A 27,588-nucleotide genomic window follows, 5' to 3' on the forward strand; every position below is an offset into this window, starting at 1 on the left:
CTGTTATAAACCGAGCACACCCTGTTATAAATCTCTCCCTTCCCTATAGCCTCACACCCTGTTATAAACCTCTCCCTACCCTCTTTCCTCACACCCTGTTATAAACCGAGCACACCCTGTTATAAACCTCTCCCTCCCCTATAACCTCACACCCTGTTATAAACCTCTCCCTTCCCTGCAGCCTCACACCCTGCTATAAACCTCTCCCTCCCCTATAGCCTCACACCCTGGTATAAACCTCTCCCTCCCCCATAGCCTCACAGCCTGTTATAAACCTCTCCCTCCGCTATAGCCTCACACCCTGTTATAAACCTCTCCCTCCCCTATAGCCTCACACCCTGTTATAAACCTCTCCCTTCCCTGCAGCCTCACACCCTGTTATAAACCGAGCACACCCTGTTATAAATCTCTCCCTTCCCTATAGCCTCACACCCTGTTATAAACCTCTCCCTACCCTCTTTCCTCACACCCTGTTATAAACCGAGCACACCCTGTTATAAACCTCTCCCTCCCCTATAGCCTCACACCCTGTTATAAACCTCTCCCTTCCCTGCAGCCTCACACCCTGTTATAAACCTCTCCCTCCCCTATAGCCTCACACCCTGTTATAAACCTCTCCCTTCCCTGCAGCCTCACACCCTGTTATAAACCGAGCACACCCTGTTATAAACCTCTCCCTTCCCTATAGCCTCACACCCTGTTATAAACCTCTCCCTACCCTACAGCCTCACACCCTGTTATAAACCTCTCCCTACCCTATACCCTCACACCCTGTTATAAACCTCTCCCTACCCTCTTGCCTCACACCCTGTTATAAACCTCTCCCTACCCTATACCCTCACACTCTGTTATAAACCTCTCCCTACCCTCTAGCCTCACACCCTGTTATAAACCTCTCCCTACCCTCTTGCCTCACACCCTGTTATAAACCTCTCTCTCCCCTTCAGCCATATAAGACAAAGCTAAATAAACCATTTAATTGTAAATTACTTGTACAAATGACAAGACAAGCATCATAGGGAGAATACATCGTTTTTATTGCGATGCCCAGAGACGAAGTACATGTAATCGTTTCCAGGACGCATTCAAAACCCGCACGAGAGATATCGTTTAAAAAAAAGGCGGGAAATGGTGTTTTAACACAAAACCAACAACAAAAACAACAACAACAACAACAACAACAACAACAGGTTTCAAACACTTCAAAGAAAAAGAACAAGAAGAAGAAGAATAAGAATAAGAAGTAAACCCAGATGGTAAAAAGCGACACATGCAGCAACCCTCCAAATCATGTGAAGGTAAAAACCTTCTCAAAAGCCTGATGTTCAAATTGGTTGCAAGTAGTGTGTACCCTCGCGGGTCCACCCAAGACGAAGATATCAGCTGGTATACTACTTGGGGTGGGGGGGGGGGATACTATCAAGGGAAAGAAAGTGAAGCATAGCCCGACATGTTAATTAGTCATCAGTAGTCGTGGTAGTCGTAGTAGTATGACTCTTCCATGACATCCGATGATTATGACGAGCATTGTTGAGCGTTCGTTCGTGAAAGTCGTGACGACCTCGGAATGTCTCCTGAATTCCTGACCTGACGTCATCACAAGAACCCCCTCTCCCCCTTCCCCCAATTTGAACTGCTCCTCCCTTCTTCTCCCAAGGCATCCATGCGCTCAGACTCCAAAAGCAATTCGAACGGGTTGAACGCCGACGACTCGACGAGTTCAGGCAACGGGTTGACTCTTCACTCATCCGAGTAATTGACGACTTTGCTCGAAATATTTTTAACTCACAAACGTTACACACCGAGGTGATGTCACCCCTCTTGGGAGTGACGCGAATGCTTCAATGGACCCGTCACAACCTCATGTGTGTTATGCGCGTGACAATAATGGCGAAATAAAGATAATCAAGGCGTCATTATCGTGTTTGTCTAATTCAGCGAAAAACTCTTGGCCAAACCTGCACCGAACCGAGAGAGTTTGCCATCCTCGGTGCTCGGCATCCTCCTCCTGACACCGGTGTTCCAATGCCCCATTTACACAAGAGGGCACCACCAGGAGTCAAAGGCCATCTGATGTGAAATGGCAAAATTGGAATGATTTTTTTTTTTAAGTCCACTTTTCACACCGACTATGACTCACTCTACAGATCCCAATCCTCACGAGCACAGGTAAACGCTGTGCTTCCCAACGACGACAGCGATGTGGTTACATGTCCGCCGCTTCGACTGAACGATGACCGCAAAATGCCAACCACCGAGCGAAGTTCCAAATAACAATAAATAACATTCGACGCACGACGCGTCGATTCGTACAGTAATAAAATCGTAGTCATTGATGCATAGGTGTGAGAAAATGGCAGCACAGGGTGTGGTGGGGTCGGCGAGTTCGCTTGCAGCGGATGGCACGGCATGCATGGTACATTGAGCGGATGAGAACTCAGGATATGTAATGGTACCTCCAATGGATGGGATTATGGGAATGACTGGAGAATGAATGGATGAATGGATGAATACATGACAGTAAAGTGCAAATGATTTTCGATGTTTTATAAGTTCCATTTGAAATGTGTATCAGCAGATGGTGGAACCCAAAAAGCATTTGGCAACAAACTTTCGAGATGGAAGACGAAGCCAAATATGAACGGGATGTTGGGATATTGCAGGGATGAGGTTGGTTCACCATCTTACAAAGCCATGATGGAACTCGGAAGCAATGCAAAACAATGGAAAGAATGAAGGCAAAAAAGGAAAGAAAAGAAGTGAAACTGACGCGTGGAAATGCCACGTGATGCAAAGCATGGGATGCACCGCCTGATGATGGGCACGATGGAGAAAAATGGGAATGGGGTCTCTGCGCAAACCAAACGTTCAGGGAAAGCTCGATTTGCTGAGATTTGTTTCTTGCCGGAACCTGAGATTTTAAAAGTTGCATCTGAAGGAATGGATCTGTAATTTGAAATGTTTGATCAGAGGCTCAGGTTGAGGAGGTTGAGGGTTGGGGGGAGATTCCTGCTAAGACGTGGAGGTATTGGGATTGACGGGATGAAATGGGCCCAGACACGCGAGTGCGATGTGAGCAGAGAGTGACTTTCTGGGCAACCTGGTGGAAAAATATTCCATCAACTTACGCACTGTATGTACTCCGAACATTCATCGAACAATTCATAGGCGATGGTGACAAAATTAAAGATGAAAACCTGGCAATAGCAATGCATGGCTACTCCCGAAGAGCCTACACAATCTCGGCTGCACACCGCTAAACAGACCTGAGGCTTCCCACCGCCTCCGCATTCCATCAAAATACACACTGCATCATTAAAAATACAGGCTGGTCATGATTTTTTTTGTTTTTTTTTAATAGATAATACCATTCGCAGAATCACCATTTTCTTAGAAAATAACATCAATGAGATTCACTAGCAGATATCCCAACAGGAGATAATTCTGGGATTACAAGTCAATATTTGTGATGAGGAGCAAGGCATTGCGGGTAGCATAGAAGTTGTTCTGCTTTTAGTGTACCTTACGGAGTAGTAGTTCCACCTTATGTATGGAGCAAGGATGTCCGTCGGGAGTTTCTCATGCCTCGATGATGTGCCGGAAACAAAGAGCTGGAGAATATGGAGTTGTGATAGACGTGTTCAAAATGGTTCCGTCTGTTTTGCCTTTACTCCCCAATTATAATTTATTTTTAATTTTTGATTTTAATTTTTTTAACTCAGAGAGATGGCTCTGACCGTACGCTGAGCAGATAGGGATGATTGAAGGCTCTGTCTTCACTTTCCCATCATGTTTTACTCTCTTACTTCCGTTGCTGCATATTTTCCTTTGACTTTCAAATCCACACGATATTCCATCGGTCGGTGCCTGTCAGTCACAAGCATCCTCAGTGTGAGGTCCATTGCTCCCTCACTTTTTTTGTCCTCCTGGGGGAGTGGTGAATCATGCTTCAACCGATCACAGCCAATGTGTGCAGAGGGGAATAAGAGAAAGACACAGGAAAGAGATAAAGAAGAAAAGCACAATGAAGTGACGTAATCTTTTCCGTGCTTTATGTTGCATAGTGATCGAAGCTTCCCAGGTAGTCAAGAGCTCCTCGGTAGCAGAAGTGGTATTGTTCCTGAGGTGGTTGCAAGGGAGCATGAGAGACAGACAGCCGGTCAACAGTGACAATAGATCGCAAGCATTGTCTGTTACTTTGAACTTCAAGAAAAATGTGAAGGTAACGCACCTTTCTGTCTCAATCTTACCCAATGTTGATCTATGCATAGTGTGTGGCTAATACCTGGAAATGGCTGACCCTTCTTTGAATGACACAGAGAAAGCATAAATTTGAGGGGGTAAGGCGTTGGGAAGAACCAAAGAAAAACTCAGAAGACAGCGTGCCAAGGTATTGTCGCATTGACAGTCCGACAAACCCAAGAGGTACAGACACTCACCTCTAGGCTGTCTACCTTGGGTTCGAATCCCAACCCGGCTATAAACTGTCCTCCCAGTGTTTCACAATTTCTGTGCTGTCACTTAGATTGACGTTAAACGGGATTTCCTGTCTGCCAGCATTCGTTGGTGGATGTTAAAATCCCATGGTATGCTTCACGAAGAATAGGCGAGCTATCGTCAACATGGCCAAATTCCTGCCCTAACCAGCAGAGGGCACTGCATCAGTGGCACGACGATGCACTTAGCCAATGCTGCATTCAAATGAAGAAGAAGAAGAAGAAGAAGAAGAAGAAGAAGAAGAAGAAGAAGAAGAAGAAGAAGAATAAGGTCCTGCAATTAATTAACTCTCGAGGATTGGTCCATTCACACGGACCTGAGCGGAATGATATTGAAATAGAACGCTACCAATTTTAACTACCCCAGGGATTTACCCCAAACCGCACCAAAATGGTCTTTCGCGCGTGAGGTTTGCAATGGTGGGTCACCACTTGAAACGATTTCTTACGAAATAACAGGTTTACTTCGAAGGCACAGGACAATAAAAATAGGAGAATCCCAAGACAATGGACAGACCCTAGTATAAGCAGTTTTTTTTTTTTTAAAGAAAAGCACAACCGGTGTAAACACAAATGAGCAGCATTAATTATTATAGGATAATATAATTGATGGTGCCATGAGCATGCAACCATTTACATACAACAACATGCCGGAAGGTGCAAACCAAAAAAAAACAAAAAAAACTTTCGAACTACATGCCAGAAACAACAACCACACAGGCCGTTCCTTCGCTCTCGCGTTCTCGCGACAACCATACTTCCACACACAGAGTTAATTAAAATCCAAATTAAAATCAAGTTTACCTCCCTGTCTTTGCTTGCCATGACATTCACTGCCATGTAACCGGCACGGCCGGTGACATCATCGTCGTCCGGCCGCGCATCGGCCTATGCAGCCACGCCGACGCAGCAACGTGTCATGTCATTGGTTGGTAAATAAATGGCCATAACTTGGGAAGCACTTCTCTGATTAATATCAAACCTTGAAAAGGCACATACTCAGGTCCCCAGCAATATATCTGGCAAGTTTAAATTAGATCGGACCAGTGGTTGTCGAGAAACAGTGGTCACACACACACACACACACACACACACACACACACACACACACACACACACACACACACACACACACACACACACACACACACACACACACACACACACACACACACACACACACACACACACACACACACACACACACACACACACACACTGCTGGAATTATAGATAGATGAGGGGCCAGGCAAGGACATTTAAAAGGATACCGGAACCGGGGATGAGGATGGCTCCACAGTGAGCAGGTCTCCAAGCGACGGCATGGACCATCAAAAAGTATGGTCCAACGAGCAGCCGTGGCACCCAGAGGAGAAGTGAAGCATCCCATGGGCAAAGAGAGCAGAGAAAGTGAAGCAACAAGAGCTTGTCGGGTGGCCAGGGAGAACACAGAGAGCGAAACAATGGAAGTTCAAACGAGAAAAGAAGACAGAGAGAGCCCAAGAGAGCAAATAACGCATGTATAGGGACCCTATCCCTCCCACCATGGCCACGCTCTGCTCCTATGAACATTCTTTGATCATAGACCGGCACCGGCCAGTGAGGGAACATCGCATTTCCTCCGGGGTGATGCCACACGTACATGGTGTCATCACCGGCACTGCCTGTGCCAGTCATGTGATATCTTGCAGTTTGCCAATGGTGATGAACCCTCTGGGGTCGTTGTAATTCCGGCGTCATGTCAGATACCTGTTACCAAGAACTCGGGCCGTGGGTGGGATTTCAGTGCAAATCCAAATTGTTGTCACAGATACAATTCACTCCTTTTTCTTTGTACCTCACCTGGCACCTCGCCTGGTTCACAGAGGATAAAAACGGATAACACCTTCCGACCTCATGTTTACCTCATCACTGTCACCCCTCACGACAGACATAAGCACAGGACAACTTTTTCTAATGGGTCCCTGATATCCAGAAAAGCGTTCTATGCTACACGAACACACGGACAAGCTAACTTATCTACCTAATACGTACCCCCCTCCAATGTAACAGCATCATCTCACCCAGCCAATCTTAGTGATAAGAACTTCCAGTTACAGTTTCCTTTGTGGGTGGACATGCTTTGTTATGCCCTAAAATAATAACTTTCAAAGCTAAGGACACCAATTTATATTTGTGTTGTCAAACTGTTGTCATTTACTGCTTGAACAAATGTTAAGCTTTTTGTCAGCCCATCTTCGTGTATTCTCTTTCACATTGTATGTGCGAACAGAGTACCCGCCATATGGGCAATGTTGTTCCAAGCATGCAACATGATCTTTTGACGCATACCTTTATTTGGGTGGTGTATAGGTGTATGGTTAACTGACAGCTCCAGATACGCAAAAACCCCCCCAAAAAACACCCGGGTTATGTGCATGAAGCAAAAACATACCGACTGCTTATAATTCAAAACTCAAAACACCTCACTGCACTGCACTAGTAAACGTGAGGACAGGAGTACTGCACTGTGAAGGATGGAGACTTCTAATACCCTCCCCTACCTGGAGGCTGTGCCACACGATACACATTTACATAGAGAATTTGCATCCCCCCACCTCACTGCCCCCCCCCCCCCAAGACCACCGGCAAAGATAAAAACACCCTTGTGCAGAGAATGGTGTCAGGCTGATCCGATATAGCAAATCTGGATGTAATTGGCCCAGAACTGCAGGAGTAGCGCGACAAACACACAAAAAACACGCAAACACCGGTCTATGAATTATAGTAAGGATTTGCATTGAGATGCCCAGAGTTTGTAGGACTTATCCATAACATTATCATTGTCCCTCTTCCTTCTGCTCTCCTTCCCTCATGTTCAAGTTCTCCCCTCTCTTTCACCCACATACACTGCTTTATTGTAAACATGGTCAAGGCCCGTGGGAGAGCCAGTACACTGAATGTATCAGGACATAACGGTGCAAAAGGAACAGTGAAGGTCAGGTTAGATCAGGTATGGGAGCATGCGCCAGAGCAGCGCGTCGCTGCGTCCACTTTCCGCTAGAACTCCAGGGGCCTCCGTCTGGCCATCCCCCAGACAGATGCCTGGCTTATCCCCATCTCCTTGAGATGCTGATCAACGTGCTGGAACCATGAGGAATGTGGTTGGCCCGTTGGCCTCCTCCACTCACGAAGCTCCCTTGCTGAGAGAATCTGGTGAGGAGGATGAGTGTCAGGAAAACGAGCCACATGTCCAAACAGCCGCACCTGACGTTCACAGACTATGCAGGTAACAAATCTCATTTGAGTCTTTCTCAGCAACCTCTCGTCGGACACAAAGTCCGACCAGCGATAGCCAAGGATTCTCCGAAGAGACCTGGTACCAAAGGAATTAAGTCGCCATCTCAGATCCTTGGTCAGAATCCAAGTCTCACTTCCATTGAGCAAGACAAAAGCACCAAGGACCTGATGAATCAGACTTTTGTTCTCCTGCACAGGTACCGGCAGCGCCACACCCCACGATCCAGTGAATCCATGACTCCCCAGGTCAGACTCAGTCGTCTATTGACCTCTGGCTCACAGCCAGCAGAGACATGAATATCACTGCCAAGGTAAGTGAATCTCTCTCTGACCTCAACATCCTCACCACAAACAGGTACAGACAAAATAGCAGCATCCAAGATGTCAATGAAAGCCTGGATCTTAGTTTTGATCCAGGAAACCCGTAATTCCAGCGGCCCCGACTCCTCATTCAGCAACTTGAGGGCCCCCAAAAGGATATCTAGTCTCCCCAAACATGACTGCATCATCTGCGAAATCAATGTCAGAGATCTCAACGTTCCCAAACGATGCACCGCAGCTTGGTCTCTTTGACATCCTCCCCAGAATCCAGTCCACACAAGTGCTGAAAAGTGTGGGGTCCAGTACACACCCCTGACAAACTCCAGTAACAACAGGAAATAACTCAGAGATGGCATCACCACATCTCACAGCACTCTTAATACCAAAGTATAGTTCAGACATCAGATGGATCAGTTTTGATGGCACCCCGTGAAGACCAAGAATCCTCCAGAGGGCATCGCGATTCACTGAATAAAACGCTTTGCAGAGATCAACATAGACTGCAATCAGCCCCTGCCGAAACTCCCAACTGCCTGACTGCTCTGGATGCTTGTGCTCAAGCAGATGGTGGTGAACCCAATGAAGAATTATCCAAGTAAAGACCTTGCCCGGCACTGACAGCAGCGTCACCCCTCGGTAGTTGTAGTCCTGGCGATCACCCTTCCCTTTCAAGAGAGGGACAATAAGGCCCCTCTTCCAGTCAGTTGGGATGATGCCTGTGTTCCAGGCAGAGCAGAAAACTGCATGCAATGACATAAGAACTGCATGCAATGACACTTCCACCAGCCTTGAGAAGTTCAGCATGGATCAATGATCTCTCTGACTCTGTAAATTCCTCTTTATCTCTTTGCTGATGACTCTACCCTCTGCTGTACCATCTGTCATCCCTCAGACCGGCAAGCAGCAGCTTCTTCGCTCACTGCAGATCTGGATAGAATCACAAACAGGTCCAACACATGGAACATGTCTTTCAATCATGACAAATCTCACATTCTCACTATGTCTCTCCAAAAGGACTGTTCAGAAACCCTGCCCCCCCCATCGACTTTCTCAACAATCCTCTGGAAGCAGTCCTTTCATTCAAGCTTCTGGGTCTCACTATCTGCCATGACATTTCCTGGGAAAGCCACTTTTCAAACCTCGCCTCCAAAGCCAATCGCCGACTGGGAATCCTCCGTCGTGCAAAGTCTTTCCTTGGCCCTCCTGAGCTTCTGACCACTTACAAAGCTTTCCTCCGCAGCCTGATGGAGTACTGCTCTCCCCTCTGGGCTGGTTCTCCTGCCTCTCAGCTTTCTCGGCTTCACGCTGTGGAAACCAAGGCATTTCGGATCAATGGAACATCCAATGATGGAGCTGAGTCTATGGGTTTATCACTTAGCCATTGCAGACAGGTCGGTGGTCTCTCTCTCTCTTGTACCCTCTTCTCTCCGGTCTTGTCCCCCCCCACCCCCGCCCTTTCTGCGATATGTTCCCCCCATATTTACGCAGGGCGCTCAAGGTCCTCCAGGAACCCCCTTCTGGTAAAACGACCAAAATCACGAATCACTGCTCACCTTCACGCTTTCATTCCTCTTCTTTCTCACCTTTGGAATAAACTCCTACACTCTCTTCAATCTCATGCTTCCCTAGAAGTCTTCAAAACAGCAGTTCACCACCACCTCTTATCTTCCCCCCATCCAAAACCTTGATCTTTTCTACCCCCGTTAATCCACCACAAACCCACCTCCTTCAAATTCCCTGCTTTCCTTCCTGAAAGTCCCTGTATTGTCCATCTTGTATACCCTATGTTCCCCGCCCCTTCCCTCTCCCTTCCATAGATCTCCTAATGTTTCGCTTCCCCACTGTTTTGTCCTTCCCTCTCCTGCCCCTCTTGTCTCCTACCCCCCCTTTTTTGTGTGTTGTGTGTTCGCTCTCATACGAGCCTCGACAATGCATACAAAAAAACCAAAAATGGATGCCACAGATCACAGAAGCTTCACCCCCATTTTAACTAGTTCACCGCAGCCTGTGTTTCCACAAACGAAGACGGATCACAGTTGATTGGAGAGTCAGCAATGGGGAGAGTAACAACACGGACATCCAATTCGACAGCTGGATCAGCCCGTTACAGCCTCTCAAAGTAACCGGCCCTGCAGGCCTTCAATTCAGACTCCTCTGTCAAGAGCCTACCACCCTCTACTCGAACTGCAGTGCACCGAGAGATGGGCTTGGAGGAATGCAATGTGCAAATTCTTGACTTGACCACAGGTGATGCTCTACCCCCTCACAGATTCCTCACACATCGGCCTCCTTGTCCACCCTGAGCGCACATGCAGTTTTACGCCTCAGCTCCGTGAACAGCTCAGCTCTGCCATTAAGTCTGTTACTGTGACTGTAAGCGATGGTATCCAGTGTCCCTTGGGAGACAAAGTTATTCTTTACCTGACTATGGGTTCCAAGACATCGACCGGCTACATCAAGGATGGAAGTCTTGAAGGCACTGTACAACTTTTCAGGATTCCCCAAAAAACCCAGACTCCCAAAATCCCCACTCAGCCTGTTCACAAACTCCTTAGCTACCCTCTCATCCTTGAGCTTGCCAACATCCATCTTAAGTTGGGATGGTACCATTATCTTGGATTTAAGCTGAAACTTCCGAGTTGCTACCACAAGCCTGTGGTCAGTATTGAGGAACTGAGCACTCCTGTAGAACCTGCAGTTCTGAATCATCCTCCAGCTACCATCAACAAGCACATGGTCAATCTCCTTTGCCACACCACCAGCATTGGAAAACCAAGTCTAATGATGAGTTTGTGGGCACTGAAGCCATGAACGAGCCACCCTAAATCCACTACCTCTTGCAAAGTCAAGGAACAATGCTCTTCTGGTTCACAGTTCCAGACACATGAGGACCAACACATGTCTCATAACCATCCCTATCAGTTCCAGTCGATGCATTGAAATCCCCCAAGACGAGAAGTGTATCTCGCCTGGGGCACTGATCAACCACAGAGTGGAGCACGGCATAGAATGCGTCCTTCACAGTGAGATCACTCACCACAGTTGGAGCACATACAGATACCAGGGAACCCAAGCAATTGAGGGAACCCAGTTGACACCCAAGGAGTGATGAATTCTCAGTCTCATAATACACTCATTGACCAGTGTTACCTCAATTATCATGGGAGTCAGCTTATTGGAAACAGCTACAGCAATTCGTTGGACATAGTAACCATCACAGTGACCAGACCAATAGCAGGTGTAACCATCCGCCATGATCTCACAACTATCCGGTCTCCGGACCTCAGAGAGTGCTGCAATACCAATGTTCAAACGCTTGAGCTCAGATGATAACAGAGACAGGTGATCATCTTTTCACCCCACCTACAAGGACATTCCAGGCACCCACCTGAAGGGACTGCCTCAGGTTAACCAAAGGAGAATGCTGTCTGGTGGACAACACATCAGTACTACTCCGACACACACCACCGCCATCTGACCCAGGAAGGTTACCCTGTGCTTTTCCACTCATCAACGAATGTGGGTCCTGAAGACTTTGTCCCAATCCCATCATCTGGTGAGCTGCACCGGAGGCACTCCCATGGAGTGGGTTTTTAGTTTTCTTTGTTTTGCTGAATGAAGTGTTTTACGCTGGCCAGTCCAAATCCTGTCACCAACCTCCTGGAAAAAGGTAACCCAGCTGTGGGAGGACGTCCGCATGCACAGTTGGGCACCAGATATGGATGGCATAAAAGCATAAGCATAAAGCATAAAGCATAAAAGCACATCACATCATACAACGTGTGAAGCGAGCTACTGGAGAAGCACAGCAGCACTACACAGCGAAAACGCCCCCAGGCAGCTCATGCTTACATGGCCCTCGGCGAGGTCGCGGCGACCTCCCGCAGCAAACCTCCCCTGGCACCATCAAACGCCTCTGGCCCATAAGGCGGCACCTCTTCCCCAGCCAGACCTGAAACAGATAAACCTTCCGAGGCCGGACCCCCGCTGTCTGGAACCCGCGGCGCCACCGCCAGACCCGACTGACCTTGGTGGGGGCGCTGAACAGCACCCTTGGCTGGAAGCAACAAACACTCCACAACAACCCACGCACCACAATCAGTTGAGATTCCACCGCATGGCCAAAACGGCCTTGAGCGAACCCAGAGAGCCGCACCCCAGGCGCCAGGCACGTCTGACCTTGCTGAAAGCAGAGGTGGGGGTAACGCCGACCAGCGCACGAGTCCCGGCTCCGAGTCGATCTCCGAGACCCCCACGGCAGTTAGACAGTCGCAACTCCATTCAAACCACACTTTAACCATAGGCTCGTCATAAATCAATAGGAATAACATTGGAACCATTGCAAACTCATTTCCCCGTACAGCGCGTTCTTTTGGCAAAATCCCTGCACATGACAAAGCAACTACCCGCGGCCCGGGGCAATGGAAGGCCAACCAAACCTTTTTATTCGCCACCACCGCTCCCAAAGCCACCACATCACATGGACCATACTGCAAAACCCATCGATTGATCTCCGCCAAACCCACTCTCACACAGGAACTGTTGGCATTTATTTCAACAACGTTAAACCGCATCACTCGAACAATGAAAAACAAATATGCAATGAACAGCAACCCATAACCCACATCACGAGTCCGTCTCTTGGTTGTCGACTCGATGTTGCGACTCGCGACTTCCTTTAACGCCACGGGCTCACCGCAACCAGTTGAAGCTGCCCGAACAACACAGGCGCACCCCGCACCATGAACGCAGCCGACGCGCGAGAGCTAATCGCGAGGGCTGGCATGGCTCCCACTGCTTCCGCACCGCACACCACCGTTGCAGGCAGCAACGAACGGCCGCTCCCGTTGCATCGATGCGGCTCCCGCCGCCAGAACCTCGCCCTCGGGTCTCGACGAAAGCATCGAAGAGAGCACCGGCACACCTGGAGGTACGAACTGGAGATCCAGCCCGAGGTGCGCCAGCCAGTCCCGACCCAAAAGGGCGGGCCCCTCCCCTCGCACCACAAACACCGTGAGTATGGCGCTTCGACCCCGGTAGAGCACCGAGACGTCGGGAGCCGCAAGCGGCGCAATCACTTCGCCGGTGTACGTGCGCGATGCGAGGGCAGCACGAGTGGACTCAACCCGACACCCGATCAGTGTCCCGCTCACTCCGACCTCCCCTGGCATCGGCCCTGTCACTATCGGACCAACTGAAACCAGGCTCAACATGGGCAGCATCAGTGCCCCGGTCACCTCAACCTCCCCCGCCACTGATCTTGTCACCTCCGGACCAGTTGGAAGCAGGTCTAACACCGGCAGCATCTCCCGCTCCGGGTCGCTAGAATCTCCGTGCTCAGGCTGCAAAACTCGACCCAGGGCGTTACCATGCACGCCATGCACCGAACACCATACCGGTGGTAGGTCTTGACCCGGGACGGAAGGACCGCTTCGCACACCGCCATCAATGACTGTCATGATGGGCGATGACTCTCGGCATACACACCGTCGATGCCCCCGAGTGCTCAGACCGCCGTCCGAGTGATCGTATTGCAAAAGCCGTCCACGACCCGCGCCGCAGACCTTGCGCGGGCCGTACGCGCCTGGCACATCGCGCTGACCCCCGGACCATCTGCTGCGCCCCGACCATCGAGACCCCGGACATTCTTCAGAGCTTGCGCGACGTCCAACGCCGCGTTCGAGCCGTACTGCGTGTCCTCGTTCTTTAGCCGTGGCTTTGCAGAAATCATTCCCCCGATTTGTCGTGCCTCAATAAAATGAACACTGAGCGCGGCCGTGCCGGCGAGCCTCCTGGCTCCGGAGCCTGTGCGCGCGCGAGCGAACCTGCGACACGCTCTTCGCGATGCGTACTCCTCCGGAACCTCGAACCGCGCAAGGTGCGCTGAGTTACTCGCTGCCACTCCGAACCCAGCCACCACCCTGCACACACCGATCCCATCCTCGTCACCAACTGTAGTGTCGTGATAGAGATGCTTAGCAGGCAGACACGAGCGGGGGAACAGTCGAGCCGGGCTGTGTTGCACAAGCGCGAGCGCGGGCGTACTTTGCCCGCAGCTCTCCTTTATTACGTACGCCGTACACTCACAAGCTGCGGCGACTATGGCATCACTACAACGCCTCAGGCGGCGCGCACTCCTTATATTCCTGGCAGACACGATGCTCACGACGACCACTCCTCCCATCATCATGCCCCGCCCTGCATGCCCGCAGGCTATACCACAGCTGTTGGCTCCCAAGGACTCCTCCGCCCTTTGATAGGTTTTGTTTTTAATCCTGCTGGGTGTCCATATATCCATACCCATACACTCTCCTCACCAGGAAACCTGGTGAGGGAGATGGTTTAATCACCAGCAACCCGACCATGAAACAAGTTAGTACAGGTTTACATGGTACCTGAAGCAAGTCACATATCTGATCTGATCTGATCTGGCCTGACCTGACAATTTCGTTGCTTTTTGAGATGCAGGAAAGCAACTAAGACCATGGAGAGGGAACACAAAAGTTTGGGTGTTCATGCAAAAGGAATGAAAAGAGGGTTTTGATCGAATATGAGGTGAGAAAATGAGTGGAAGAGCACAAAGTGTTTTCTGTGAAGCAACACAGGCAACAAGGTGCGTGGGTAGGGTAAGCTCTGAAACGTCAACGTCTTGCTTCCCATGGTGGGGAGAATACCTCATTCATCATCTTGTTCATTTTGTCCATTGTTCTACTCGTCTGCCGACGCAGATCGACCCGAGCCTTCACCAGCAAGTCCAGTTCTTCATTCTGTATGGGAATGTTATAATCCACTTGCGGGTTGAAAATAGACTTTTTTTTTTGGATACCTTGTCGAGGCTCGTATGAGAGCTAACACACAATGCACATCAAGGGGGGGCATGAGACAAGAGGGGAGGGAGTGGGAGGGACAAAATAGTGAGGAACAGAGACATTAGGAGATCTGTGGAAGGGAGAGGGATGGGACCGGGAACACGGGGAATAGAAGATGGACATTACAGGGACTTTCAGGAAGGAAAGCAGGGAATTTGAAGGGGGTGGGCTTGGGTGGATTATCGGGGGAAGAAAAGATCGAGGATTTGGATGGGGGATGACAAGAGGTGGTAGTGAACATCTGTTTTGAAGGCCTGGAGGGAAGAATGGGAAAGAATAGAGTGAGGGAGTTTATTCCAAAGGCGGGAAAAAGAGGAATGAAAGAGTGAAGGTGAGCAGTGATTCGTGATTTTGGTAGTTTTACCAGAAGGGGGTTGTTGGCGGACCTTGAGCGCCCTGCGGAAATGTGGTGGGGACAAATCGCAGAGAGAGCAGGGGGGTCGAGGCTGGAGAGGAGTCGGTAGAAGACAGAAAGACCACCGACCAACCTGTGGTGATTGAGTGAGAGGCCCAAAGACTCAGCTTCATTTCGGGAGATGCCGATGATCCGAAATGCCCTGGTTTATACAGCGTGAAGCCGAGAAAGGTGGGAGGCAGGAGCACTAACCCAGAGGGGAGAGCAGTACTCCATCAGGCTACAGCCAAAAGCTTTGTAAGTCGTCAGGAGCTCAGGAGGGCCGAGGAAGGACTTTGCATGGCGGAGGATTCCCAGTCGGCGACTGGCTTTGGAGGCGAGGTTTGAAATGTGGCTTTCCCAGGAAAGGTCATGGCAGATAGTGAGACCCAGACGCTTGAAAGAAAGGACTTCTTCCAGAGGATTGTTGAGAAAGTGGATGGGGGGGGGGTTCTAAACGGTCCTTTCGAAGAGACATAGTGAGAGTGTGAGATTTGTCTGGATTGAAGACATGTTCCACGTGTTGGACCAGTTTGTGATTTTATCCAGATCTGCAGTGAGCGAAGAAGCTGCTGCTTGCCGGTCTGAGGGATGACCGATGGTACGGTCGAGGGTGGAGTCATCAGCAAGGAGATAAAGAGGATTTTCCAGAGAGTCGGAGAGATCATTGATGAAAACCAGAAAGAGAACAGGGCCCAGAACGCTACCTTGAGGAACTCCAGCCTGCACAGGAAGAGGGGATGAAGGAACTCCATTTAGGGCCACATGTTGCCTGCGACAGGAGAGGAAGTCTGCGAGCCATGAGTGGAGATGGCCTTGGATACCATGGGAAGAGAGTTTGGTGAGTCGTGCAGGGTGCCAGACTGTGTCAAAAGCACGTGATATGTCCAGGGATACGGCTCGGATTTCCTGTCTGGCATTGAGGACCTCCATACATTGATGGGAGAGCAGAAGCAGCATATCCAGGGTAGAGTGACCTGGTCTGAAACCAAATTGATGATTGGAAATCAAGCCATTGGAGAAGAGGAAGGATTTCATATCTGAAGCGATGATGGATTCCATCACCTTGCTGATTATTGGGAGAAGGTTGATTGTTCTGTAGTTGCAGGGATCGTTTTTTGCACCTTTTTTATGCAGGGCAGTGATGTTTGCTGATTTCCAAGCAGATGGCAGATGACCTTGAACAAATGAGAGGGTGAATAGAACAGAGAGAGGGTGAGCAAGAGCGGCAGAGCAGGCTTTGAGGACACGTGGGCTGATGCCGTCTGGACCGGTTGCAGAATCTGAGTCGAAATGCAGGAAATTGTTGTTTGTTGAGCTATAAAAGAGTGAGATGACACACAGGTTTCTTGTTCAGGCCTACCGATGAAGTTCCGGCAAAAGCATTAAATAATTCCTGGTGGAATATAAAAGAAAACAAGGTGATTGTGTGCCCTGTGGTCAAAGAAGGACAATGGAGTAGGTGCTGTGAAACTGTTCAGTAGCTTTTCTTGCACACTTTAACACAGAAAAGTGCTGAAACTTTTTTTGGCGTAACGAGGAGTATGCAGTGCCAAAGCAAGAAACTGTTTGGTCACATCGGATGATTTAATTCGTATCACAAGGACATGCAAGGAGGGTTATACACCGAAGAAAGCAATTTGGCCCATCATGCCTATGCCTTATCCACACCCGATTCTTGTCTGTTGTGAACAAACACCATTCCCACCATTCCCCAAACTAATTAAGTATGCACATTCCTTTATAATTAACTTTGGCATCCCATTGATCAGTAGGCAGAGAATTTTGCAGGGTACCAACACACAACAGCTCAATTATTCTCACTTCTCCTTGGCGCTTTCACGACAGAAGAAAGCGCGTTGTTCCGAAAGGCTGCAAGCAGTTACCCATGCCACCGAAGGTGGACGGAGGTAATGTTTTCACTCAAGTTTGTCTGTCTGTCTGTTTGTCTGTGAGCAGGGTATCTCAAAAGTAATGGACGGATTTGGACGAAACTTGGTGGACAGGTTGGATGTGCGACAAGGACAAATTGATTGGATTTTGGTGAAGATCTAGTTCCAGATACGATAATTTTTTGATTTCTCAAAGTGATTTTCACAATTGACAGATTGGGCCAAAAAAATAATATATAACATGATATTTAAAAAAAAGTTGTGGATGGATTATGACAAAACTAGTTAGACGAGTTGTGTCGGTGACAAGAAGAAGCCGATTAGATTTTGGTTCAGGTCCAGATTCAGATTCAAACTATCAGTGACATCATAAATGTAAACTCTTCAGCCTGGTGGAGATATGTGCTCCACCAAGTGCCGTTCGAGTTACTTCCACAACAGAAGGTGAAGGAGGTTATGTTTTGACCCCTCTCTGTCTGTTTGTCTGTGTGGCTGTGTGCAGGATATCTCAAAAAAGTTGGTGACGGATCCGGATGAAATTTGGTACGCAGGTTGGGTGTGTGAAACGGACGAACTGATTAGATTTTGGTGAAGATCCGGATCCGGATCCGACTACAAGAATGTTTTAAGCGATTCTTCACCAGACAGGATGATCACCTGTCTCTGTTATCATCTGAGCTCAAGCGTTTGGACATCGGGATTGCAGCTCTCTCTGAGGTTCGGAGACCGGATTGCGGCGAGATAATGGTGGGTGGTTACACCTACTATTGGTCTGGTCACTCTGATGGTTACCATACCCAAGGAGTTGCTGTAGCTGTGTCCAATAAGCTGACCCCAATGATAATTGAGGTAACACCGGTCAACGAGCGTATTATGAGATTAAGGATTCGCCACTCCTTGGGTGTCATTTCCCTGGTCTCTGTCTATGCTCTGACTGAGGCGAGTGACCTCACCGTGAAGGACGCATTCTACGCCACCCTCGAGTCTGTGGTTGATCAGAGCCCCAGGCGAGATACACTTCTAGTCTTGGGGGATTTCAATGCATCGACTGGAACTGATAGGGATGCTTATGAGACGTGTGTTGGTCCCCATGGGTCAGGAACTAAGAACCAGAATAGCACTAAGTTCCTTGACTTTGCAAGAAGTCATGGACTTAGGGTGGCCGGTTCATGGTTTCAGCGCCCACAAGGTCATCGCTGGACTTGGTATTCCAACGCTGGCGGTGTGGCAAAGGAGATTGACCATGTCCTTGTTGATGGTCGTTGGAGGATGATCCAGAACTGCAGGGTCTACCGGAGTGCTCAGTTCCTCAATACTGACCACAGGCTTGTTGTAGCAACTCTAAAGCTGCACCTTAAATCCTGGAGAATGGTACCATCCCAGCCTCGGCTGGATATTGGCAAGCTCAGGGATGAGAGAGTAGCTGAGGAGTTTGCGAACAGACTGAGTGGACACTTGGGGGGTCTGGGTGCTTTGCAGGGTCCTGAAGAGTTGTGGAGCGCCTTCAAGACCACCGTCCTTGATGTTGCCGGTGGATACCTTGGAGCTCACCGCAGGGCAAAGAAGAATTTTGTCTCTCAAGGGACACTGGATACCATTGACCAGAGTCGCAGGGCCAGGCTGAATGGCAGAGCTGAGCTGTTAGGGGAGCTGAGGCGTAAAACTGTACGTGCACTGAGGGTGGACAAGGAGGCCCATGTGCGAGGAATCTGTGAGGGGGTAGAGCATTACCTGTGGACACGTGATTCTCGTCCCGCTTACAGGGGAATTCGCGCATTGCGTTCATCCAAGTCCATCCCTCGGAGCACTGCAGTTAGAGCAGAGAGTGGTAGGCTCTTGATAGACGAGTCTGAAGTGAAGGCCCGCTGGGCCGGTTACTTTGAGCGGTTGTACCAGGCTGATCCCCCAGCTGTCGAGTTGGATGTCAAGCGTGTTACAATCTCTGTTGCTGACCCTCGAATCAACTGTGGTCCACCTTCGCTTGTGGAAACACGGGCTGCGGTGAACCAGTTGAAACGGGGCAAAGCTCCAGGGATCTGTGGCATCCATGCTGAACTTCTCAAGGCTGGTGGAAATGCTGCACTTGTGTCGTTGCATGCAGTTTTGTGCTCTGCCTGGAACACAGGCATCATCCCAACTGACTGGAAGAGGGGCCTTGTTGTCTCTCTCTGGAAGGGGAAGGGTGATCGCCAAGACTGCAACAACTACCGAGGGGTGAAGCTGCTCTCAGTGCCGGGCAAGGTCTTTGCTCGGATAATTCTTGATAGGGTTCACCACTATCTGCTTGAGCACCAGCATCCAGAGCAGTCAGGCTTTACACCAAAGAGGTCAACGATTGACCGTATCCTTGCCCTTCGTGTCCTCACCGAACGCAGACGAGAGTTTCGGCAGGGATGCTTGCAGCCTATGTTGATCTCTGTAAAGCGTTCGATTCAGTCAATCGGGATGTCCTCTGGAGGATTCTTGGTCTTCGTGGGGTGCCACCAAAACTGATCGATCTGATGTCTGAACTCTACTCTGGTACTAAGAGTGCTGTGAGATGTGGTGGTACCATCTCTGACTTATTTCCAGTTGTTACTGGAGTTTGTCAGGGGTGTGTACTTGCCCCCACACTTTTCAGCACTTGTATGGACTGGATTTTAGGGAGGATGTCGGAGAGATCAAGTTGCGGTGCATCGTTTGGGAATGTCAAGATCTCGGACCTTGATTTTGCAGATGATGCAGTCATCTTTGTGGAGACTTTAGACATCCTTTTGGGGGCCCTCGAGGTGCTGAATGAGGAGTCGGAGCCACTGGGATTATGGGTTTCTTGGGTCAAAACTAAGATCCAGGCTTTCGGTGACATGTTGGATGCTGCTGTCCTGTCTGTGTCTGTTTGTGGTGAGGATGTTGAAGTCGTGGAGAGATTCACTTACCTTGGCAGTGATATTCATGTCTCTGCTGGCTGTGAGTCAGAGGTCAATAGACATCTGGTTCGGGCCTGGGGAGTCATGGATTCACTGGATCATGGGGTGTGGCGCTGCCGGTACCTGTGCGGGAGGACGAAAGTCTGAGTATTCAGATCCTTGGTACTTCCAGTCTTGCTCTATGGATGCGAGACTTGGACTCTGACCAACGATCTGAGATGGAGACTTAATTCCTTTGGTACCAGGTCTCTTCGGAGATCCTTGGCTATCACTGGTCAGACTTTGTGTCCAACGAGCGGTTGCTGAGAGAGACTCGGATGAGATTTGTTACCTGCATAGTCCGTGAGCGTCAGTTGCGGCTGTGTGGACATGTGGCTCGTTTTCCTGACGCTGATCCTGCTCACCAGATTCTCTCAACAAGGGAGTCTCATGAGTGGAGGTGGCCAGTGGGCCGACCACGTGCCTCATGGTTGCAGCAGGTTGACCATCATCTCAAGGAGATGGGGATGGGCCTGGCATCTGCCTGGAGGATGGCCAGACGGAGGCCCCTGGAGTACCGGCGGAAAGTGGACGCAGCGACGCGCTGTTCTGGCACATGCTCCCATACGTCACCTGACCTTCACGGTTGGAGAGATAGGGCCAAAAATGATAGCGAGCATAAAATAAAATGACCGTTTTTACAGCCATTTTTCCCTGCTGTGCAGGGGTTTGGCTTTTTCTTGAGGCAATGTTTTATGGCCGGATGCCCTTCCTGACGCCAACCCTGGTCGCCTCTTACGACACACAGGGATATGGTACACCTATTCTAACCGGGCGATAGCGAGCATGATATCTCAAAAATGTATTGGACCCGATACGTTCTCGTGGATCAGGCATTACGTGGCGGAGGTATGCACTCTACACTGAGCGCCCTTCTAGTTTTTACTGTATTTATGTCACCTCTGATCAATGAGGTGTTTTTCCTGAAATTAGGTGCTTGGTCGTAAACCCAATTTTAACCACTTAGCACCAGTGTGACAACTCCTCATTTTCATAAATGCCAAGGTGAGCCCAAAAAAAAAAAGCAAAGAATTCACAAGGTTTCGGAAAAGCGATGATAATAGAAAACCTTCAGAACACCAAAACGCCACGATGAACAACGAATAGCCAACATCTTGTGAAAAAAGCCAAGGAGTGGTCACACTGCTAAGCACTGCAACCACCGAGGAATATTAGATTCTGTCAAGGGGAGTGTCGACCTGCAACGGCATACATTTTTTTATGATAGGTTTATAGACTAAGTTCAGAAAGCTGTGCTTACCACCGAGGGAAGCAAAGTAAAGCTGACGTTTCAGGCGTGAGCCGAACGATGGAGCAGGAGAGGTCTCCCACATGAAACGTCAGCTTGACTTTGCTTCCCAAGGCAGTGAGCAAACCTGAGTCAACTCCCAGTTGGTTAAACCTATTATTGCTTGCCATGAAAGAGCACGAACTCATCATCGTCTCTTGATTTATTTTTCAATGTGTAATTTTCAAAAGTCTGAAGAAAAACAAACAAACCCTCAGTGATTATTATGAGACACTGTATTGAGAAATAAGTTTTGATTGTTATATTTTGCAATGATCTCATTTCTTGTTTTTGTACACAAGGGTTATTATTTTGCTGTTGTTGAAACAGGAGCATTATTTTGTTTTTTTTGTGTACAAGATGTAGCATCATGCATGAGGAAAGACGAACAAAAGAGTGGAGCTGCGCAGTCAGCATGGATTTTCAGGGTTAAACCAGAAGGGGGTTACTGGAAGGATGCGTGTGTCCTGGAGGAGCTGGGGAAGGGTCAGAGGGCTGAGAGAGAGCGAGATTTTTTGCTCAATTGCCAAAGTTTTATTCCATCCATCATCCATCCGTTAAGTTTACAAACTGCGTTTTAATTACTCCATCTTTTATAAGAATCACTCTGAAATTGCTTCGTCAACATTATGTTAGTGTATGATTGATCACACTTATCACGCGTCCTCTCGGTCAGTTTTTGCAGCGGCACTCTCGTGGGATTTTGACATGGAATATCCAGTGGGAAATGAATTGTGGGAACAGATTATGAAACAGTATTATTATTATTATTATTATTATTATTCATCACACGAGTATCTTTACTGTATAAAACGGACATAGTGAGACATAAATTCCAATGAATCCCACTATTGTTATCCGTATCTCGTTTAATGCAGCCATAGTTGGCCACGTTTAAAGCTAGCGTTCGGATTACGAGTGGCTTTGCTCTCCTGAGTAAATTCGTTCACCTCTTGGATTTATCAACACAATACCCTGAACGAGATGAGCCAACTCAATCTTATTGGCTGGGCTGCTTTAGCAATATATGGCGCAGTGTAAATATCGTGATTTTGTCTTGAGTTGATGGGTCAAGGAGTTTGTTTTCGACATGAATAATTTGTTTAATATGCAAATGTGAAATTTGTAACTTAATATGCACAGAAGAATAATAGTGTGCATTTTTTTTTAGTTATTATTCATGGGATTTCTTTTTCCTGACATTTTCATGGGACGGCTGGTCAAATTACCCTTATGAAGGTCAAATGGTATCGGCCTTTTCTATGGTAATGAGAGCTCAAAGGACTATAAAGAACAACCAATATGAGTGAATGCATATGTATGCCCAATATACATGACTTGATTCCAATTTTTATGCCTGGTGTTTGCTTGATGGTTAGGGTGGTGGACTTGGGATCCTCTGGTCCGAATTTCCAATCCCACTTGGCTGCTGAATTAAGACCAGGTGGGGTTGACTCAGCCTGTTCTCCTTCCAAGTTAGGCAAAATGAGTACCGGCTTGCTCGGATGACTGAGCCATTTCAGTGTTCTGTGTTGGAGTGGTGACCTGTCCAGAATTGTGCCCAATTGCCCAGGAGACTGCTTTGGTTGCACTGATGCTTTATAAAGAGTATGGTCCCAATGGATGGATTCCTATTCTTCTTCTTCTTGCATACGACAGCTTAGCTGTTGGGTCGCTATCATTTTGTTGCAGCACAACTATGCCGACAATGCTGTGTTCCTACACCAGTACGCTGGTACTCATTTTGCCAACCTCGGAAGGATGACATGCTGAGTCAACCCCAATGGTGTTAATTCAGCAGCCAACAAGGCTCAGTCTCAGGATCCTAAGATCCCAAGCCAGCCACCCGAACCACAAAGCCAACACCAGGCTTTTCATTCCTATTAATGGGTACGGAACATAAATTATAATACTCCTTACAATTCATGCAAGTATATAGACTGTGATAAGACAATACTAATCATCATATTCATATTCACATAAATTGTGAATATTAACAACAACAATTATCAAAATGACAATGAGTAGTACATCACTGGTATTCGAACCTCTGTGCGTACAAGTCCCGGACGCTGCGTCCGCAGCAGTGTGATGGTCTGGTACACGTCCACGAGGCCTTCGTAACGCATGCGTTCCAGCAGCACACTCAGCACTACAAACACACCAGTGCGACCTGCACCTCCACTGGGGACATTGAGGAGATGCGTGGGAATGATTTGCAATATTAGCACCTTTACCTGACCCACCACACCTTCACTTGGAATATGGCATTACACATATGTAACGTGTAGAGGAAGCACCTTCCTCTGCATATACCCCAAGTATATCCCAAGTTATCCCAAGTTATTTTTATTATCCCAAGTGGCCTTTGTTTCTTCATCCAAACTGTTCCCTCCCCTCCCATCCTTTTTTTTTACACTTACCTGAGCTCTAAAAGGCAATGCACTCAGAGAAGACAACAGCTCCCTCCAACTCTTCTGTCACTTTAACTCAATCCAACACTCTTTCTCCATTTACTTTGCCAATGCGTCCTTCCTTTCAAACCCCTCTCTCTCTCCAACTGACTTCTCTCTATTTATACATTCCCCTGTCCTTCACCTCCTCCTCCTCTCTTTCAACAACTGTATATTCGCCCTTTGTAAACCTGTAACTCTACGATCCCACAATTTTATCCGGTATAATGTGATACTCACTTGCAGTGCACCGTAATAGGTCCATCTTGCCCAAATTGCTCCTTGGTTTTGTGGACCTGGCCGATAAAGTCGATGAAACCTTCTCCCGTCTGGGGCACACCAGAGTCGGGCCAGTCTGTAAACTGGAACTGCCGCACCGTGCGTGACTGTCCATCCTGCAAACAGTCTCTTGTCATTTGGACTTGAATGAGGCCCAAAAAGAGGAACAACATTTCGTCCTTATAAAACCTAGCTTTGAATTAGAGTCACAGGTGAACTTTGGAAAACAATGGAAAAAAAAATTAACACAATATGGGATTGGAATCTGGGATCACAGAATCATGAGATGTGCTCAGATGGGAACACCAAATATACCTGATAAAATAAAACCTGTGTGTGCAGCCAATCTACAGTACATGAAGCAGTTACCTGGTGATTGACAAAACAAACATCTTGAAGCCACCAATGATTTGTCCTTTTTTTAATGTCCCAATCAGTAGATAAGCCATTCATGTTGTCTTTTCTTTCTTACGAGTTGACTCAAACAAATTTTATTTTTTGAAGAAAATGGAAGGTCATTGTGTGTTCATACCCTGGTAAAATTTCAAATTGCTGTTTCCTGATCCACAGTAATGTTCATCCTTAATTGTCATAGTCTGTATATTTCAGAAAGACAAGGCCAATTATACCGAAATCGTACTCCTGTGGCTGAAAACGTTGAGTGTTAAATTATTTTCTGCTGCAGAGCTGGAACGTTCACCTTTTGAAGAGCTTATCACTAATTGATTGACATATCCTCATCATACATCTGTGAGAATCAAACCTTTTTTTTTTTTTAAGGTGGCATCCCAGAACCCTCCGATCAATGCATAATTAAAATAGCTCACCACTGGTTCATGAAAAACTTGGGCCAACAACATTCCCTGGCAAACCTCACAAGGATATTCTGTGTACATTGTTGCTTCAGACACCCAGTTAACACAGGGTGACTGAGCCATAGGTCTGACAAAGGCCTCCGCGGGTGCCGAAACGATGTTGAATTCACTTCACTGTGTTCAGAATTAACAAGTGCACAGTCCCACAAGGATTTCCCAATTAAGAACCGAAACTGGCGGTGTTTGTGCGGGAAGGCAGGAAAATGGTAAAATGCTTCTTATAATTAAAAGGGGGTTTTAATACAAAATAAATATGGGGGATAAGGAAGGACAGGGCAATCAATAAATGAAGGTAAAGATCTGGTAGTCAAAAGATAAGAAAAGGAGAAGGAACATGCAATGTTATGTACAATGAAAACTAAATATTCCCCGCTAATGGTGCTGATGATAACAGTTCCATAAGACGTAGGGATACAGGCAAGGACTTTCGGCAGGCATGAGCTTGGCTTGGTGTAGATGGTGTGGTCATGGAGGTTGGCATGGCACAAGGCAAAGTGTGGCTGGGGGTGCGATGGCAATTAGTAAGAATCGCGATGAGGAAAAATGGCGAGTTATCTGATCTCTCCAACACATCTTCCTCAGTGGGTGACCAAACAGAGAAAGAGAGAGAGAAAGAAAGAGAGAGAGAGAAAGAGAGAGAGAGAAAGAGAGAGAGAGAAAGAGAGAGAGAGAAAGAGAGAGAGAGAGAGAGAGAGGGAGGGAGGAAAAGAGAGAGAGAGAGAGAGAGAGAGAGAGGGAGAGAGAGAGAGAGAGAGAGAGAGAGAGAGAGAGAGAGAGAGGGAGAGAGAGAGAGAGAGAGAGAGAGAGAGAGAGAGAGAGAGAGAGAGAGAGAGAGAGAAACAGAGAGAGAGAGAGAGACAGAGACAGAGACAGAGACAGAGACAGAGACAGAGACAGAGACAGAGACAGAGACAGAGACAGAGACAGAGACAGAGACAGAGACAGAGAGAGAGAGACAGAGAGAGACAGAGAGAGACAGAGAGAGAGAGAGAGAGAGAGAGAGAGAGAGAGAGAGAGAGAGAGAGAGAGAGAGAGAGAGAGAGAGAGAGAGAGAGAGAGAGAGAGAGAGAGAGAGAGAGAGAGAGAGAGAGAGAGAGAGAGAGAGAGAGAGAGAGAGAGAGAGAGAGAGAGAGAGAGAGAGAGAGAGAGAGAGAGAGAGAGAGAGAGAGAGAGAGAGAGAGAGAGAGAGAGAGAGAGAGAGAGAAAAGTGTTGTCTCTCCAAAGGCCAGATCCCCATTGCCATGATCAAGTGTGGTCACGGCCTTCATCACTTTCGGGACAGCCTTGTGGGTTGCAGGTAGGTAGACACAGTCCTGTGCAGTGAAGAAACTTCTTGGTTCTGTGCTCGGCAGATGGCAGCCGACAAACCCAGCAGTCTCAACTCCAAGTCCTCATTGATTCACTGCTTCTTGCTTGTTGCGACACTCTCTCATTGGTTGCTTCACCACTCACTGTCTGTTGCTTCACTCCCTCACTGCCCCTGTGTTTGAGTGTGGCTGCTTTTTAATTTTTATTTCTTAAGCAGAAGCACCTAACCTCCTGGAGTGATAAGGTCACTTGTATGTGTATAAATATATAAATATAAATATATATAAATATATATATATATATATATATATATATATATATATATATATATATATATATATATATATATATATATATATATATATATATATATATATATATATATATATATATATATATATATATATATACATACGAGGTGTGTTCAAAAAGTATCCAACCTTCATTTTTTGTGCATAAACAAATGAAGCTAGGGAGGCGTGGTTTAGTGCACGTATGTAGGCGATCCTAATCCGTATGCATGAATATTTTCCCGCCTGCAGAAGCTGTCAGTCGCCAACAGACCGCCGATGAGTGAGAAAGTGAAAGTGAGCGCCGTGGGATTTTCGTTTTTGACAAAATGATGGATCACTGTGGTGTCATCGCCAGTGATCACTGTGTTGAAGAAGTTGGGATCGCTGTTCACAGTCTCCAGCATGTCCTGTGCGATCTCCAAAAGGAGTTGCTTTTGCTCGATCGTTAGCAGCTTTGGCACGAACTTCGCTGAGATTCTCCTTAAGCCCAAATCCTCAGTCACAATGGAATGAACAGATCCAATGCTGACGCCCGCCTCATCTGCAAGTTCTCTGATCGTGATTTGACGATCCTGCATCAGCAGGGTCCTCACTTGGTCAATGACGATCTCATTTCGGGATGTTGAGGGCCGGCCAGAACGTGCTTCACTTTCCACTGATGTGCGACCACCGTTGAAGCGGATGTACCACTCTTTTATCTGTGTGGTGCCCATTGCTTCGTTCCCGAAGGCCTGTTGAATCTTGCAGATCGTTTCCACTTGGTAATCGCCAACCTTTACACAAAATTTGAGGCAGTAGCGTTGTTCAAGTTTTTCCGTCATTTTTTTGTCAAAGCCGCACCCCTCACACATAGCCTTGATGTCATGAGCCCCTTCTCACCCAGCTGCTATTGGCTA

At 47.8% G+C, this 27,588-nt stretch overlaps 1 protein-coding gene across 5 annotated transcripts in view; it reads right to left on the reverse strand.

Annotated features, from left to right (window-relative positions):
* Positions 1–1,022: 1,022 nt before the first annotated feature.
* Positions 1,023–27,588, reverse strand: part of LOC147016666 (receptor-type tyrosine-protein phosphatase S-like) — a 643,261-nt gene continuing 616,695 nt past the window's right edge. For all 5 annotated transcript variants that reach the window (XM_085845560.1, XM_085845558.1, XM_085845559.1 and 2 more), the window contains 3 exons: positions 24,178–24,332; positions 23,533–23,668; positions 1,023–4,120 (listed from right to left, as the gene is read on the reverse strand). In XM_085845560.1, coding sequence (XP_085701686.1) covers positions 4,052–4,120; positions 23,533–23,668; positions 24,178–24,332 — 360 coding nt within the window. In that variant the 3' untranslated portion in view covers positions 1,023–4,051. The remainder of the gene's footprint in view (positions 4,121–23,532; positions 23,669–24,177; positions 24,333–27,588) is intronic.

This window comes from Eptatretus burgeri, chromosome 11 (assembly GCF_056783735.1).
Source record: "Eptatretus burgeri isolate ZD-2024b chromosome 11, Ebu_testis_v1, whole genome shotgun sequence".
Lineage (NCBI taxonomy): Eukaryota > Metazoa > Chordata > Myxini > Myxiniformes > Myxinidae > Eptatretus > Eptatretus burgeri.